Source organism: Myxocyprinus asiaticus, chromosome 4 (assembly GCF_019703515.2).
Source record: "Myxocyprinus asiaticus isolate MX2 ecotype Aquarium Trade chromosome 4, UBuf_Myxa_2, whole genome shotgun sequence".
Classification (NCBI taxonomy): domain Eukaryota; kingdom Metazoa; phylum Chordata; class Actinopteri; order Cypriniformes; family Catostomidae; genus Myxocyprinus; species Myxocyprinus asiaticus.
In genome coordinates this window covers 55,178,597-55,197,238 of record NC_059347.1, presented here as the reverse complement: position 1 = coordinate 55,197,238, position 18,642 = coordinate 55,178,597, and the positions used below count along the sequence as shown (strand labels likewise).

Here is an 18,642-nt window from a genome sequence, read left to right as displayed (position 1 = left end):
AGCATCCGAATGCTTGTGGAAGTCAGTGAGAAAGAGAAGTTTCGGATGTGGGTAGAACAGCAAGCAAAACACACACTTTGGTTCCAGCTGTAGAGCTCCTGCAGCAGGGCATTTGGGTGATGTCTCAGCGGCATACTCGCTCAGCAAAGCGACACCACTCTCCCGTTCCTGTTAGGGTTTCCAATCGACTCTCCCCACTCAGTGATGCACCCACTGAGAATAGTTTTGAAAGCGCCCTTGTTATAAGAGATTCTATTGCAAGGAACGTGGAAATAGAGACTCCAGCCACTATTGTTAAAAACATTTTGGGGGCTCGGGCATCTGGCATCAGATCAAATTTACAAGTGTTATGTTAAATGTAAAATTGTTATTCATGTTGGCACTAATGAGTGGTGGTGGCGTAGTGGACTAAAGCACTGACCTGTTAAGCAGAAGGTTGTTGGTTTGATCCCCACAGCCACATTGTGTCCTTGAGCAAGGCACTTAACTCTAGGTTGCTCCAGGGGTATTGTCCCTGTAATAAGGGCACTGTAAGTTGCTATGGATAAAAGCATCTACCAAATGTATAAATGCAAAATGTAAATGTAATGATGTCCAGCTTCACCTGCTGGAGGTCACTAGAGATAATGTTAAAGAGGGGTGTGAACTTGCAAAAATTATGTCAGACACTGTAATATGCTCTGGCCCCCTCCATGCTTGTTTTGGTGACGAGGTTAATAGTAGATTAGTGTCACTGAATGGCTGGATGTCTGAGTGGCGTCTGGAGAACAGCATAGGATTTATTGACAATTGGAAGAGGTTTTGGGGTAAACTTGACCTGCTGAAAAGAGATGGACTCCCTCCCTCCAGGGAAGGTGCCGCTCTCCTCTCAAGTAATTTGGCTCAAAGTCTTAATAGTGATAGTATTTGACTAACTGGGGCCCAGGTCAGGAAGCAGACAAACTGGCTAATCTGAACATCTGCTAGCTGCCTTGAGACATCACACAGGTCACATAAACTACAACAGATAGAGACTGTATCACCTAGAAATCACATAGAGGCTGTGCCTGTTCCCTGAACTACCAAACACAAACCCCTCACTAAATCATTTAGAACATTTTTATTAAGGTAAAACTTGAAAATAACAAATAAAAATTTGAAGATAAACATCATATAAAGGTAGTGTGGTGGAATGATCCACTCCTCCGGCTTGTCATCGTCACCCCGCCTCTTAGGGCCGCCCTTCAGCCAGGCTTACGACGGGAGTTGGGCAAGAGAGCGAGAAGAGGTGCATAATTAATAAGCCTCGTTCTGACAGCGGTGAATCAAGCACACCTGATGTGAATAGTGCTTCATCACCGCTGTCTTTAAACACAGAGCGCACCTCTTCTGGGGGGGGGGGGGGCGGCTTCAAATCTCCATGTGTGCACATACTGGCATCCTCGCATGCCCGGGACCAGAGCTGGGAGGGTTTGGACGAGTGGATGCGCCACCGGACCCACACCTCGGACCACCGGAGTCGCCGGGGGAGAACAGCACACGTTGTGGCCGACGGGCTAGAGGCCGGGCCGCCTTCCCCTCTCACCTGCCATGGGCCTGGGAAGTCAGGCCGCCAAAAATGCCGCCACCCCTTGTGCCGTGGACCCTGGAGGGGAGCGTGTGCAGCCGACGGACCCAGCTCATGCCTGGGCCACTCCATAGACACTACCCCGCCCTTCATGGAGCCCCGTCTCACCGCGAGGATGCCAGAGTCCCCCTTTATTATGAACATTATTCCCCCTGGACACTTTATTATCCCCTTTATGGACATTTTACATTTATTATTATTTCCAATAAATGCCTCTCCGAGGCTTGACGCCACACCCACTATGTCTGTCTCTTGCTCACCCCGCCACAGTAGGTCTACTAAACATTAGATCTCTTTCAACCAAAGCACAAATTGTAAATGAAATTATTACAGATCATGGTTTGGATGCACTCTGTTTGACTGAAACCTCGTCTGAAGGGTCGAGGAGGAGGTGTTGCTACAATTTACAGTGAAGTTTTTGGTGTTACTCAGAGGACAGGATATAAGTTTAAGTCTTTTGAATTAATAATGCTTAATGTGACACCGTCAGATATAAATAAAAAATCTCTGTCGTCTTTTTCCCTTGCTATGGTATATAGATCACCCAGGCCGTATTCTGATTTCCTTGGTGAATTTACAAATTTTCTATCAGATCTAGTAGTTACTGTGGATAGAGCTTTAATTGTTGGTGACTTTAACTTTCACATAGATAATTAAAATGACACATTGGGATTAGCATTTATCAATGTTCTCAACTCTCTTGGAGTCAGACAAAATGGGACAGGACCAACTCATCGCCATAATCATACGCTAGATTTAATTCTGTCATAAGGAGTTGATGTTGATACTACAGAAATTCTGCCACAGAGCAATGACATCTCAGATCATTACTTCATTTCTTGTATGCCGTGATCAGCAAATGTCACTCAATCTACACCACGCTATCCTTCAGGTAGAGCTATTCTTTCGACCACTAAAGATAGCTTCACTAATAACCTTCCAGATTTGTCTCAGTAAGCCAAAACGTCTAGAAGAACTTGATGTAATAACAGAAAATATAAATACAGTCTTTTCAAGCACTCCAGGCTTGAGCTTTCAGATCAGCAATTTTAGCAAACTCATAGAAAATAACCACAGCAATCCTAGATGTTTATTGAGTACTGTGGCTAAATTGGTTAGGAATAAGTACTCAACTTAATCAGATATTCTGTCGCAGAACAATAGTAATGACTTTATGAATTTCTTTACTGATAAAATTGAAATCATCAGAAATAAAATTGGAATTATGCAATTGTCTGTCACAGTACCTCAGAAAACAGTGTCTCATAAATTTCCTTACAAGCAACTTCAATCCTTCACTATTATAGGTCATGAAGAGCTAAAAAAACATATTGAAACATCAAAAGCCACAACATGTATGTTAGATCCAATACCAACTAAGTTCTTAAAAGAGGTATTCCCTGTAATCTCAGAACCTCTTCTTAATATTATTAACTCCTCGCACCGTTTGGGATGCAGACACACTCTCTCAGTTTAAGTCTAGACTAAAGACTCATCTAATTACCACCTAATTTATCCATCAACTCACAATTATGCTGCTTTAGTTAGGTCTGCCGGAATCAGAAACATTTGTCATATTCTATAACTCTGCAATAAATGTAGTGGCATCTACGCTAATATTATTCTATTTGTTTCCCTGTCTCAACCTCGGGATTCATACCCCGAGGTTACCACAGCCAGCCAGATCCAGCTTTTTTCCTGCTTGGTGTCGCACTCCACTGCTATGTGTCTCTGAGTGATGATGACTAAATGCAGCCCGTGCCATCCAGACATCACTTCAGTCTATTATGATGAACTTCAGAGGATGAACTGATGCCAACTGCAACCATAAGACATGGGATACTTCATATGCCATTGCCTAAACCTTGGACTTAGGATAGACCTCACCGAAATGACCTGGCGGTTGAACTGCAATGCACCTCACTGATCTCTGCCTGCAACACCTTGGTCTAATGATGGACTACACTCTTAAAATGGAATACATAGACTATCAGTTAATTGCCAACAAAAGCCTTTATCAGCCAACTAACAAAGGACAATGCATCTATGTGAACTTCTGCAGTTAGTCCAGGATGGACTTCAAACACATTAGTCATTAATTTACAAAAAAGTCATTTGTTCATACAAAATCTTTGTTTAAACAATGGCCCTTAACACTTACTTAGTTTACTAATTTTAAAACATGACTTGCACTGCACACAAATAACTAATATTGGCATTATATTCATGCTGTTTAGCCAGAGGGGAACTGCCCTCCCCTCTGGCTAAACAGCATGAATATAATGCCAATATTAGTTATTTGTGTGCAGTGCAAGTCATGTTTTAAAATTAGTAAACTACCCAACAGTTCAGCAAGGTTATTTTTCTCCATTAACCAACATCTTATGGAGTTTTGAGTTCCATGCCACAGTCACCTTCGGCATGCTCACTGGGGTTCTATACAATTATTATTTAATTATTTATTTTTATACAAAATTTACAATCATATTTAATCAAACTACACAATGATCACTCTAAGACTTTATATAAGAGTTTCATTTTCTGTTAAAGCATGATTTTCTGTAAAGCTACTTTGAAACGATGTGTGTTGTGAAAAGAGCTATACAAATGAAAATGACTTGACTTGCAGAAGAAAGAAAGTCAGACACATCTGGGATGGCATGAGGGTGAGTAAATGATGAGAGAATTTTCACTTTGGGGTGAACTATCCCTTTAAATGCTTATAAGTAATTGGTAAAAATCAATTCACCTATGGAGAAAATGAATGGGATTTTTACTTACAGAACCCAACTGTTGCAGTCTTTTCAGTGATGAAAGTTAGCACAACGACATCACTTACAGTACCTTTAAGTGAGGTTATGATTAGTGTTAAATATTTGTTTTGCATAAACATATTTAAGCATATCATCTTCTTTGTTGACTACCATGAGACTTTATACAGTATAATGCATATAAAATAAGCAATGTAACACAACTGATAATATTAACTAATGTTTATTTCAAATTTTACATAAAATGTATACTGTAAGTTAAACATTATTTAATAATTTTTGTAAAATGCCTTTAAGACCCATTTTATTGCCATGTGTCCAGCTGGATCTCATGAATATTATGTGTCCATGGCAATATTTTTGCAAAACAAAATTATGTGCTTTGTTACATGTTTCTCTGCAGTTTCCCAGTGAATTGTCCAGCAGGGGGTGCCAAAAGCGAGTGCAATTGTTTCATAATCAGATGAGGTTTTTAAAGTGAATATTAGATGTAGGTTTTAAAGAGTCAAACGTACCTCCCTAACCTAAATATTTAACCTAAACCTAACCAATAGTGTCCTAAAAGCAAATGAGAGGTAAAAGATAAACAGACATCCTTACTTAAACCAACATCTAAACTAAAAGTGTTGTAAAAGCAAATGCGACATGAAAAGCACATTTTCAGAAGCAATATCTTTTTGTGTCAATTATATTACACTTTTGTCTCATGGTTCAGCTTGTGTGCTTGGCTGGGCTCGAATCGTTGTCTTCCAATTCTAAAGTCCAGATGAGCTTCTGCACAAGCTAATCACGTTGGAATAAGTGTTTGCATGTAGGTGGCTGGTGGGTCTGTAATAATGTACAAGCGTTAAAATGAATTGTTTTTCAAATGATGCGTTGGAGTAAAAGTTTTTTGATATGATAAAATAGCAGTGTGTGAGTGACAGAGCGAAAAATAAGTGTTTATAAAGTCATAAGCCCTGTTGTACTCGTGATTTGTGTTAAGTGAAAAGCACAGTTGTTGTAGCGCCTCGTGTTCAATTCACCAGGCAACTGAAGCGAAATGTAGAATGCGGCACGTAAAACTCAGTTCCCTATCTGTCACTCACTCAACGTTGTGTCGATGTAGTGACACTAAGGGTCACTCTTGGGAGCCCGAGACACCTCTGGTCTTTGGTAAAAGGCCAATGAAAATTGGCGAGTGGTATTTGCATGCCACTCCCCCAGACATACGGGTATAAAAGGAGCTGGTATACAACCACTCATTCAGATTTTCTCTTCGGAGCCGAACGATCGATGTTTACTGAGCTGACTGTTCATTGACCTCTGCTGGATCTGACGGAGCATTTCAGCGGCTTCTCCCTCCTCTGCACTGGTGCACTGCAGAGAATGCCCCTGGGTGCTTCGGCAGAAAAAAGAGAGTATATTTTCCTAAAAGAGTATATTTCTCTAAAAGAGTGGCACACACGGAATGTCTTTTTAAAGACGCATTTTTTTAAAGATGCCTTTCCGTTTGTGTATTATTCCTGGTTGCGGTCGTTACCTCGCAACTTCAGATGGTCACGATCGCTGTCTTTCGTGTCTGGGCGCGCCCCATGCGGAGACAGTGTTTGTGGATGGTTCATGTACTCACTGCGAGAACATGACCGTGGCAATGTTGCCGTCGCGGCTTGCTTTCGTAAGAAAGCAAGCCACCCCAGTGGCTCCTCGCCTCGGTCCTTCTACCTACGGGTATGAGGACAGCGCGGCTAGCACTGGGGGCGATTTGGGGACCCCAATGTGACCGCCTCCGCCGGGTATCCCCCCACGGACCTCTCATTCCCCAGCACACTCGTCTGCCCAGATCGGGATTCCGGATGAGTCCGCCGGCTCGTCTCATGGCAAGTTCGACCTCTTGTTTGGAGCCCGCAAAGCTGATGAGCTCTCAAGCGCAGCATCGGAGAGTGGGCTTGTCCAGTCGGACGCAGAAGCCTCAGCTGGGCTCCCCCCTTCGGGGACGATTGCCCAGTCACAGGCTGATGCGAAAATGATGGACATGCTTTCCCGGGTGGCTGCGAGCGTCGGGCTAGAGTGGAACCCTCCGCTCTCCCCCGAACCCTCGCGGCTCGATGATTGGTTCCTGAGCTCGCGGCGCCGCTAAAAGCAGCCACGCCCCGCTCCAGTGCCTTTCTTTCCAGAAGTGCACAAGGAGCTGACAAAATCGTGGGAGGCACCTTTTACTGCCCGGTCCCGATTTCTCAGCTCCCCCGCCCTCACTACCCTCGATGGCGGGGCAGCCAGGGGCTATTCGGCGATTCCCCCGCCACCTGGCGTGGACGCCCAAAGCTCCTGTCCAAAGCCTGTAGGTTCATGTCGTCCCTGATGGCCAAAGCCTATAGTGCTGCTGGACAATCCGCCTCTGCCCTGCACGCCATGGCTCTCCTGCAGGTCCACCAAGCCAAGCTGCTAAAAGAACTGCACGAGGGTAGTTCCACCACAGATCTGGTGCAGGAACTGCGCTCGGCGACCGACCTCACTCTCCGGGCAACGAAGGTCATGGCACGGTCTCTCGGGCGGGCGATGTCCACGTTAGTGGTCCAGGAGCGCCACCTTTGGCTCAACCTGGTCAAGATGGGTGAGGCTGACAAGACACGGTTCCTTGCTGCCCCTATCTCCTAGGCTGGCCTATTCGGTGACACCGTCGAGGACTTTGCCCAGCTGTTCTCAACGGTGAAGCAGCAGATGGAGGCTATCCAGCATATCCTCCCCCGGCGCGGCTCAAGATCTCACACCCCGCCTGCTCATCGCCAAGGGTATCCCCCTGCGGTGACTGCACCTGCCCCTTCGGCCTGGCCCCACCGTGAAGCCCACCGCAGGAAGCAGACACCACCCGTCTCACGGCTGGCCACCAAGAACCCACGAAAGGCTTCAAAGCGCCCCTGAGACGGGCGACCCAGGGTCGACGAAACCCACTGCCTTGGAGCTGGTAAGAAGACCACTCCATACCCCGGTGGAGGGCCGGGAGGAGAATCTTTTGTTGCCTTTTCATTGGATTTCGCCGCATGCCCAACTGGCTGCGGTACCCAACAGTTCAGCAAGAGTGGTTTCCTTGTTCCCTAGGTCACATACCTGGTGTGCACGGCCATCATCACGACCACCGTCCACCATTCCATTTTTGCAGGTTTGGCGCTCCAGCGGCAGTCTCCCCACCCCTGCGCGCACAGCTGTAGCACAAATCCGCCCCCGATGTGACCTCTTCCACCCCATCCCAGGCTGATCCGGGGGTGGTCACAAGGAGCCAGGTAAGTGCTTTGATGTCCACTCAGCATGGCCACGACATGCGGTGGCACCTCGAGCTCCGTCCTGCCGCAAGGCCCCACCTGCTGGTACGTCCGACGAGATTGTCCCGTTGGTCCCCCTCATGCGGCGCTTGGATGCGTGGCTTGCGCTTTCCAATCCGTCGCGATGGCTGATCCGGACCGTCCAACTCATCTACGTGATTCAGTTCCCCAGGCGCCCGCCCAGGTTCAGCGGTATCCACTTCACCTTGGTGAAGGACGAAAACGCTTCTACCTTGTGCACGGAGATCGCCACCCTCCTACGGAAGGGTGCGATAGAACCTGACCCTCCGGCCAAGATGAAGAAGGGGTTTTACAGCCCCTACTTCATCGTACGGAAAAAGGGCAGTGGGTTGCGGCCAATCTTGGACCTGCGAGTACTGAACTGGGCTGTACACAGATTCCCGTTCAAGATGCTGATGCAAAAACGCATTCTGGCGAGCGTCCGGCATCAAGATTGGTTTGCGGCGGTAGACTGAAGGACGCGTACTGTCACGTCTCAATTCTACCTCGACACAGACCCTTCCTGCGGTTTGCATTCGAGGGTTGGGCATATCCGTACAAGGTCCTCCCTTTCGGTCTGTCCTTGTCCCCTCGCATCTTCACGAAAGTCGCAGAGGCAGCTCTAGCCCTGTTAAGAGAAGTGGGCATTCGCATTCTCAACTATCTCGATGACTGGCTAATCCTAGCTCACTCTCGGGACATGTTGTGTGCACACAGGGACTTGGTGCTCTCGCACCTCAGCCAATTAGAGCTTCGGGTCAACTGGGAAAAGAGCAAGCTCCTCCCGGTTCAGAGCATCTCTTTTCTCGGTTTGGAGTTGGACTCGTTGACAGCGCACCTCATGAACGAGCGCGCACAGTCAGTGCTGGCCTGATTGAAGGAGTTCAAACAGAAAACAGCGGTTCCACTGAAACTCTTTCAGAGGCTCCTGGGGCATACAGAATCCTCAGCGGTGGCCACCCCGCTCGTGTTGATGCATATGAGACCGCTTCAGCACTGGCTTCAGACTCGAGTCCCGAGATGGGCATGGCATCGCAGGAAACATCGCGTAGTCATCATGCCGGTCTGTCACCGCCCCTTCAGCCCTTGGTCCGACCTCACATTTCTACGGGCAGGCGTTCACCTAGAGCAGGTCTCCAGGCGCGTAGTGGTCACGACAGATGCCTCCAAGACGGGCTGGGGCGCCGTTTGCAACGGGCATGCAGCCGCCGCCTTGTGGATGGGCCCGCAGCTGTATTGGCACATGAACTGCCTCGAGTTGCTGGCAATTCTGCTCACCCTGCGGAGGTTCCGGCTGTTGATCCAGGGCAAGCACGTGTTAGTTCGGACAGACAACACGGCAACGGTAGCATATGTCAACCACCAAGGCGGTCTGCACTCTCGTTGTATCTCACAACTCGCCCGCCGTCTCCTCCTCTGGAGTCAGTAGCACCTCAAGTCACTGCGAGCCACTCACATCCTGGGCGAGCTCAACACTGCAGCGGACGCGCTGTCATGGCAGGTTACCCTCAGGAGAGAGTGGAGACTCCACCCTCAGGTGGTCCAGCTGATCTGGAGTCGATTCGGACTCCCAAGAATCCTCCCACTGCCCGCTCTGGTACGCCCTGACCGAGGCACCTCTCGGTATAGACGCACTGGCACACAGCTGGCCCCCTGGACTGCGCAAATATGCATTTCCCCCAGTGAGCCTACCTGCACAGACTCTGTGCAAGGTCAGGGAGGGCGAGGAGCAGGTTGTCCTGGTAGCACCCTACTGGCCCACCCAGACGTGGTCCTCACGCTCCTCGCAACAGCCCCCCCCCCCCCCCCGGCAAATTCCCTTAAGGGAGGACCTTCTTTCTCAAGGACGGGGCACCAACTGGCACCCGTGACTAGACCTCTGGAATCTCCATGTCTGGCCCCTGGATGGGACGCGGAAGACCTAAGTGGTCTACCACCCGCAGTGGTAGACACAATCACTCAGGCTAGGGCCCCCTCTACGAGGCGTCTGTATGCCTTTAAGTGGCGTCTGTTCGCTAAGTGGTGTTCTTCCCGATGGGAAGACCCCCAGAGATGTGCAGTTGGATCGGTGCTTTCCTTCCTGCAGGAGAGGTTGGAAGGGCGGCTGTCCCCTTCCACCTTGAAGGTGTACGTAACTGCTATAGCAGCACACCATGACACAGTGGACTGTAAGTCCTTAGAGAAGCATGACCTGATCATCAGGTTCCTGAGAGGCGCCAGGAGGCTGAACCCCTCCAGACCACACCTCGTTCCCTCATGGGACCTCTCTGTAGTTCTTCAGGGTCTACAGAGAGCCCCCTTTGCGCCTTTGCAGTCAGCTGAGCTTAAGGCACTCTCCTTGAAGACTGCCCTCCTGACTGCGCTCACTTCCATCAAGAGGGTAAGAGACCTGCAAGCATTCTCTGTCAGCGAGTTCGGTCCGGGCTACATTCACGTGATCTTGAGACCCCGACCAGGCTATGTGCCCAAGGTCCCCACGACCCCTTTTTGGGACCAGGTGGTGAACCTGCTAGCGCTGCCCCAGGAGGAGGCAGACCCAGCCCTGTTGTTACTGTGTCCGGTGCGTGCTTTATGCATCTATTTGGATCGCACACAGAGCTTTAGGATCTCTGAGCAGCTCTTTGTCTGCTTTGGTGCACAGCGGAAAGGAATCACTGTCTCCAAGCAGAGGATTGCCCACTGGCTCATTGACACCATAGCTATGGCATATCACGCCCAGGACGTGCCGCCCCCGGTAGGGCTATGAGCCCATTCTACCAGGGGTGTAGCGGCCTCCTGGGCCCTGGCCAGGGGTGCCTCTCTAACAGACATTTGCAGAGCAGCGGGCTGGGCAACACCCAACAATTTTGTGAGGTTCTACAACCTGCAGGTGGAACCAGTTTCGTCCTGGGTAGTGGCACGCAATACAAGCAGATAAGTCCGGGATAGCCAGCCGGGTGTATCACTTGCACATAGCACCTTTCACCTCCCCTGAGCTGAAGACGTGTGCCATTAACTCCCAGTAGTGTTCACAAACTAGGTTCCCTGGTTGACTTCCTCCGAGCCCTGTGGCAGTCGAGTTTTCAGAGAGACTCGCTGCCGGCCCAGTACACATGCTAACGAAAAGCCCTGTTCTGGGGTAGGTGCTCCGCATGTGGCAGTTCCCTGTGGGTAACCCCATGCGATGTATATCTTCCGCTAATTCATTTCCCTGTTGGAAACTGCGTCTTCCTTGGGCAGAGGCCCCTCTGCCACAGTCTCCATGTTTGTAGTAACACCTCCCCCATTGGGTAGGACCTACCATGAGACTTCTCCACATGACACACTTCCGACATAGTTCGGCAAGACCATGTGATGTCTTTCCACTTAAATATCCCCCCTCTCTCTGGGCGAGGTGTGGTCTCCGCAGTGTCCTCCCCTTGGGAGGGACACCCCCCGACTAGACCTGGTCGTCCCAGTTGGATATTCCCCCTTTTTTTTAGGGAGTGGAAAAAAGAAGGGGAAAAGAGGCCATGGCTGGGCTAGCCTGTCTCTATCTTTTGGGTAGTCGACTTGTCCCCAAAGGGCCATTCGACACTCATAACTATGTTGGGGGAGGTTACGTGTCGGCCTGGTGCGCTGGCTACGAGGCACCCAGTTGTCTGCCCGTCACACACCTCCAATTCACATAACAGAGTTCAGCCAGTTGCGGCATTTTTTATAGGGACCCCTAGTGTCACTACATCGACACAATGTCGAGTGAGTGACAGACAGGGAACGTCATGGTTACTTGCGTAACCTCCATTCCCTGATGGAGCATCCCTCCTGCCATAACGCTGACCTATCCGCTGAAATGGCCGGACCTTGTCTCAGCTCCTCAGCATATAACCTGAATAAGTGGTTGCACGCCAGCTCCTTTTATACCCGTATGTCCGGGGGAGTGGCATGTAAATACCACTCGCCAATTTTCATTGGCCTTTTATCAAAGTCCAGAGGTGTCTCAGGCTCCCAAGAGTGACCCCTAGTGTCACTACATCGACACAACGTCTCGTTCCCTCCATCAGGGAATGGAGGTTTCGCAAGTAACCATGACGTTTACAAATATGTAGTTATATTAACGTTCATTCTAGGAGAACTGGTAGCATGTACTGTATCTCTAGTGAGTTGCAGACTCACCTCATTTAAGAATTTTAAACAATGACCTGACCCAAATAAGCTCATCAGCATAGGGAGAGACTGCAGCAACAGGTGCAGACAGTTCTCTCATTAAAAAGACTAGCCATTATAGGTGTGGCCTTTGACATCTGCATTCACATGGTGTCTATCACCAAGGTTCTTAGACATACAAAAGAGTTCTAGCTCTGGATGTTTGAACGGAAAATATTCCTTCTTGACTCAAGCCTTCCAGCAAGATTCGGCCCACATCCACATTAATACATTTTGGACTGAAATCTCAGTTTACTAGAGATTTTCAAAGGAAAATGTATCAGTGTGGAAGTTGCCTCAATAGAAGTCTTGATTCATTGCTTTGATAGTTCAAATGATGTAAATGATAGGTCAGAAGCCTGTTTAATGTAATCATGTCTGTTTATTTCTAATCTGTACTTATAATTTATGCTTTAAATAAACATAATTTGTTAATTGTGAATATATTGCATTTAGTAAAAAGTAGTATGAGGATTTATGGTTTATTTTAGCCACTTTTTACTTAGCTTTCATGGTGCAAAAAATATTTTAGTAAAAGCTTTTTTTTTTTTTTCTCAATCCAACTCATTAAAATATCAGCAAATTAAAATCAAATAATTCTGTATTTGAACCATTTAAGAATTTATCAAACAAATAAATATTGCACATTATCTTTAAATTTCAGGTTTAAAGATTTTACACACTGTACTATATAATTTCTGACAACATAAAACATGAATCATGACAAGGAGTAAAATAAATGACAAACAGAAAAACAAATGTCCAAAATCAACACCTTTTTATTTTCATATATTTTCATAAAGGATGAGTGCAAAGAAAGAGCTTGTGATGAGTACCAGTCGCTAAGCCATGGACCATAAGGCATCAGTAAATACAAGCTTTTATATATACTTACAAGAAATACATATACAAAAAAACTAAAAAACTCAACCATGGAGGCCATCAAATAAACCTGCAAAGACACGCACACAATATCAGAAAAAAATAAATAAAATAAAAAACAAAAACCAGAGTGATGGAAGTGTTCATAAATAATCACTGACCACCAAATAAACGTGGCTAGCAAGAAAAATATAAAAATAACACACATACACACAGAACACAGTTCATACATTCATAATGGGGCAGAAATATAGTAGATGGCAATGAGGTCGGATGTAATGATTGGCATATTAATTACAGCAACAGATTATTAAGCAAAGTCCACAGGCTATTAAAAAGGCCTGATATGGGAGCTGCTAATAATGGTTGTTAACAAGATCCGATTTTCTTCTTACTTTCATTTCCATGAATTTCGTGAAAACACTGTCCACACACTTCTAGATCCCATTTAAAAATAATTATAAACATTATAGCACATTTATTTATTTATAGGTTTAAAACTGTGCCTCGCTAGTCCTGATATACAGTAGACTTCAATATCATTTTTATTACTTTATTAATTTGTTGTATTTCATCAAAGTTTAGTAAAACTACTTTGTATGATACCATTCTGGAGGTCTTAACATTTAACAGATCCCCTTATAAATGTTCTCATGCATGTAAAAATGGTCAACCGTACAAAAATAAACGCCCACTTGACAATATCTGTATTTTTGTGATCCTAAAATAAACTTTGAGCACTTTGAAAATAACAGCAGCAACAAGTTTTGCGAACAAGTTTATGACCCATAAATCATGGCTTTACATGTGAGTAGATTGTCTGTACCCAGAGTGCACGTTGCTGAGACGGCAATAAGTGTTTAAGCGATTCTTTTTAAGCCATACCGAGCTAGCGACACCAACTTAAGAGACTGAATTCGAACCTTCACACTCAATTCGACATGATCAGCGTTCTGTGTTACAACATGGACACTCCATAACTTGCAACATGCAACAGTCATTTTAATGAGATGTGATGTGATGTGAAATAATACACAAATGTCGTGACGGTGAAAAGTGCACTATTAAGCATCTCTGCAATACAAGAATGTGTAGCCTAGTACAAACAACGCAAAGCTTTAAATTATGCTAAAACATTCATAAGTATGCACTGATAATAAAAAGGTTTGTAAGTGTGATAGATACAGTCAGCTATATCTATCCCTTTTCATTTTCGTAGGCTCAGGAATAGCAGTTTACACCAGGTAATTCTGTTTTGTCACAGTTAGGCATGATACAATTCAAGTGTCGATAATATACATACGCTGGTGCCTTCCGGCGACAAAGCCGTTGGCATGTTAATTATGGCGCAATTGTGCGAACGCATCTTTCTATATAGGCAATGCGAACTGCGCAAGAAAATGTGTGACAGCTGTATGCACTACCTCTACAAAATGACAGGAAGGGAGAGAAATTCTTCACATTCTTGGAATCAGCGCCTGCCTCCGTTACAATAAAGCTTTGTAATTGGAATGTCCACACATAAAAATAAATGGCATGATGGAATTCCATGAAACACTGATGCACGGTGAATGATAGAAAATAAACAAGTTGAAAAGAAATCTGAAGGGTACATTTTTCAAATCTTAAAATAAATACATTCATCCAATGACTAAAAAACAAAGCAAAAACAATACAGACAAAAACTCACTTATAATAAAACCAGATTCAGCTGTTTATAAAAATGCAATGTCGATTCAGAACTATGTGGTTGAAGAAAGAAAAAAACATTCACCGAAAGATAATAATGAGAAATAATCACAAGCAATTGATATATGCAAAACAGATCAAACAGATTAAAACATAGAAAACATCTCCCTTTTATGATCAAATTATAAACCAGAAAATACCGTTGTGTGCTCTGAGTATGCGAAATGATCACTGCCTTTAGGAAACGTTGCTAAATACAGCAGAATGCATGCACAATCCAGAAGGGACTCTGGTTAGGTTAGAGTCTTCATTTTAACATTAACGTTACTTCACGATTGTTTCGCGTTTTATTTTGTTTGTTTTATAAACAGGCGCTTTGAGCTTAGCTCATTTGACATACTCAGCTGATTTCCAGAAGTGTACTGGGTGAGACAGGCGACGGTTGCGTTTTGGGAGTTTCTCCAGTAGTTCCACCAGCTTGGAGAAGCTAGGCCGCTCTTCCTGCTCATATGCCCAACAGAATAGCAGGATGTCCTATACAAGATGGAAGAAAAAAGGATTTCTGATAAACAAGTACTAGGTTCTGGTCCTAAATGTGATCTAAATGTCATGATGTTCTGAACCTGTGTGACCATCTTTCTTCTGTGGAACACAAAAGGAGATGTTATGCAGAATATCCAGGCAGCTCTTTCCCGTGCAGTGAAAATGGAAGATTATTAGGGCTTTCAAGCTTCACAGATGTCAAACCAGCCATATAAAAGTACTTTAAAGTACTCTATGTGACTCATGCACTATAATCCAAGTCTTCTAAAGCCATACGATGGCTTGTGCTCATTCAAACATGGTGTGGCAAGAAGTGTTGTGGCAAGATGTGTGTCAGGACCATGGGAATGCACCTCGTTTGAATGTTTTGAATTGAGCGCAAGCACAAATGTGTTTAGAGACCTCCGTCTGAAGGGAAGATTTTCATCGAATAACATCACACAAAGGTATCATATGGTTTCAGAAGACTTGGAATATAGCACACAACTCGTATGGACTACTTTAATGGTACTTTCAAGAAGCATTTTAGTCCTTTTTGGAGCTTGACAGCTCCAGTCCCAATTCAGTTTCATTTTATGACATTCTTTTCAACTTCTTATATCCCTTCCTGTTCCACGAATAAAAGAAAGTCATACAGGTTTGGAATGACACAAGAGTGAGTAAATGATTAATAAGATTAATAGCTGATATTCAGAAAACTTTATTTTGTTGGTGAGAGACATAGGGAAACACTCACGGATATCTCCTTGCCCATTCCGATCTGAGTGAGGTTGGGCTTCATTCCGCTCCCCACCTGCCAGATAATGACTTCAGCCGGCTGGTTCTTAAAGGGCCACTCACGTGCATGGAGCTCATACCAGATTGTGCTGAAACATATGACACTGAGAGTTAGTGTGTGTGTGAACTTGTTTCACTATGCTTTTGAATAAAATGTTTGTAAATGGGCCAAATAATGTCTTTAACTAATATATATATTATTTTTAAATTACATTAAATCTAAATACATCTAAAATTCTTAATTGTATTTTGTTAAGTTAATAACAATAAACAGTCCTTACAAATAGGTGAAACCCAAAGCTAGTGTTCACAATTTTTAGTCCAGTGACTATTTCTCAGGGTCGGTTTCTACATAGCCACATAATTCAACGATTTGGCTACAAAAAATAAAAAAAACCTTTTGAAAATTGTCACCATTTTTACGCAGGATGTTAACCTTTTTTGACAACTTGCCCCAATATTTGGGCATATTCCCCATTCATCCCCCTTCATAACCACCAAAAAAAAAAAAATAAATATATACCTCTCTTCAAATCTACACTGCATTAAACAGCCTATAGTAGGCTTTTCGGCCAAATTGTCAAAGTAAAACAATTATGAAGAAAAAAAATGGAAAAGGTAACATGCAGTACTGTAATTAATACATTTTATACATTTATGACATTTAAAACACAAGTGACAACCTAACCCAATAAAAATGTGACAACATGCCCCGTCCTGACTTAAGTCCTAAGTATGATTCATAATATGATTGACTCTTGTCTTAATGTATGCCAATGTGGTTTGATAACATTCACTTGTTTACCCAAGAGCTATTACAAAAATAGTATGATAGAGAAAATTTACTTTGGAGGGTAGAATTCATAATAAATAAATAAATAAATAGAAAATCACATTTAAGAAGCTTTTGAGCCACATTAGGTGTTTGAAATCAACATACAAAACATTTTAAAAACTCTCCAAACCGAACCGTTACCGAGATCAAACCCTTGTGACAACTTCCCTGTGTGACAACTATCCCAGAGCCCCAGATATATGTTTAAGTTTGAATTTGTGTGCGTACTTGGATCTCTATACTTGTGCGGGGTAAATTACTGACAACATCCTCACAAATACAGTAAAATCTCATAAAACTGAATTAAAAAAAGGTTTATTAATGGTGTATTTGTTAAAATCTCAAAAGATATAAATAGATCAACAATTAAAATGATTAATTTATGAACAATAGAAAGTCAATTGGAAATCCTCAAGTATAAGTTTGAGTGTGCGATGAGGGCATCTGAAGAATTGTAAGGGCTTCTCTGATGGGCCACAATACGGCAGGTCAAAAGCTTTATTAAAACACATCTGGTGCTCTACTTTGCATTCCGTGTAGCTGATATAGTTATAAGTCGTCCAAGATAATTACTAAATGACTTTGAGGAGCTGTTGACTGCTGAAAAATATGGTATTCTGCGCTAAAGAGTACACTCGTGTTAAAGTTTATTAAACCACACTTATGAGCTAATTAACAATCATTGAGAGAAGAGCTCTGCTAAAAGCCCAATCATCTAAGCTCTGCTATTTAAAACCAAACATCATAACATACTGTACAAGGTCAGTGTTGGGGAAGCTACTTTGAAACTCTAGCTTGCCAAACTATAAGCTACTCATAAAGTTGTTAAACTGCAATCAAGCAAACCATTTGAAAAAGCAGTTAGCTACGGAAAAAGCAGCTAACTACGTTTAAGCAACAGTACTTACAATACATTTTATTTTTAAATAACTATGAGAATAATATGTGACTAAATCATAAATATACTGTATAAATATTTATCATATTTAGTTTTGACAGTATTAAACTTGAACAGATACACTTCCAACTAATACAACTACAAAACGTCCTAATTTATATAAAAGAGTCAAAAATTTTAATAAAAAGCAACATTTAAATACATGGTGTGACCTAAAGACCTAAAATGCAGCTCAGGGACAACAATCAGTGAATCTGTGTTTTGAATCGTTCATGAACATGAACTGTCTGAACAAACCAATTCACTACAATTCGCCTTGTGGTGCCATACCACAAAGGAACAAAATCACTTTCCTGGACCTTCACTTCAACTGTTCCTCACCTGTGGAACGACCTGCCAAACCCACCCGAGCAGCTGAATCTCTAACCACCTTCAAGAAACATCTAAAGACACATCTCTTTCGCGAGCACTCTTCGCAAGTCTTTTTTCTTAAAAAAATAAGTACATTTTCAATTCATTCTTTCACCACTGTCTCTCACCTTCCTCTCTACTTGTGCTTCTCTGAGCAATCTGCAACTTTGTATTGCAGCACTTATAGTAATAATGCCTCCTTAGGATATTCCTCGCTCCTGTTGTATTCCTCATTTGTAAATCGCTTTGGATAAAATAGTCTGCTAAATGAATAAATGTAAATGTATCATATTATGTTCTTCCTCAGTTTTCATAATTTGTAAACAATATACCTGCATTGTTAAAGGAATATTCTGGGTTCAATACAAGTTAAGCTCAGTCGACAGCATTTGTGGCATAATATAAATTACCATAGGAATTTATTTTGACTCATCACTCCTTTTTTTTTTTTTTTAAAAAAGGGGGGGCAAAAATTGAGGTTACAGTGAGGCACTTACAATGGAAGTGAATGGGGGCCAATTTTTTGGAGGGTTTAAAGGCAGAAATGTGAAGCTTATAATTTTATTAAAGCACTTGCATTAATTCTTCTGTTAAACTCATGTATTATTTGAGTTATAAAGTTGTTTAAATTGTCATTTTTTACAGTCATTTTAGGGTTTGCTGACATTACAATGTCATGGTAACAAAGCTGTAAAATTGGCTATAACTTTACATAGAAAAGCATGTTATCACACATATTGTTTACGTCTTGTGTCTATATTTTTAGA

The 18,642-nt window shown here is 43.7% G+C and overlaps 1 protein-coding gene across 4 annotated transcripts in view; it reads right to left on the bottom strand.

Moving 5' to 3' along the window:
* The window catches only part of ksr2 (kinase suppressor of ras 2), a 159,740-nt gene that overhangs the window by 10,941 nt on the left and 130,157 nt on the right, over positions 1–18,642 (bottom strand). For 3 of the 4 annotated variants that reach the window (XM_051692674.1, XM_051692650.1, XM_051692656.1), the window contains exons 20-21: positions 15,691–15,820; positions 12,227–14,945 (exon numbers count right to left, since the gene is read on the bottom strand). In XM_051692674.1, coding sequence (XP_051548634.1) covers positions 14,799–14,945; positions 15,691–15,820 — 277 coding nt within the window. In that variant the 3' untranslated portion in view covers positions 12,227–14,798. Of the gene's footprint in view, positions 1–12,226; positions 14,946–15,690; positions 15,821–18,642 lie in introns of those variants that run through there. The other variant, XM_051692665.1, reaches the window with a different exon arrangement.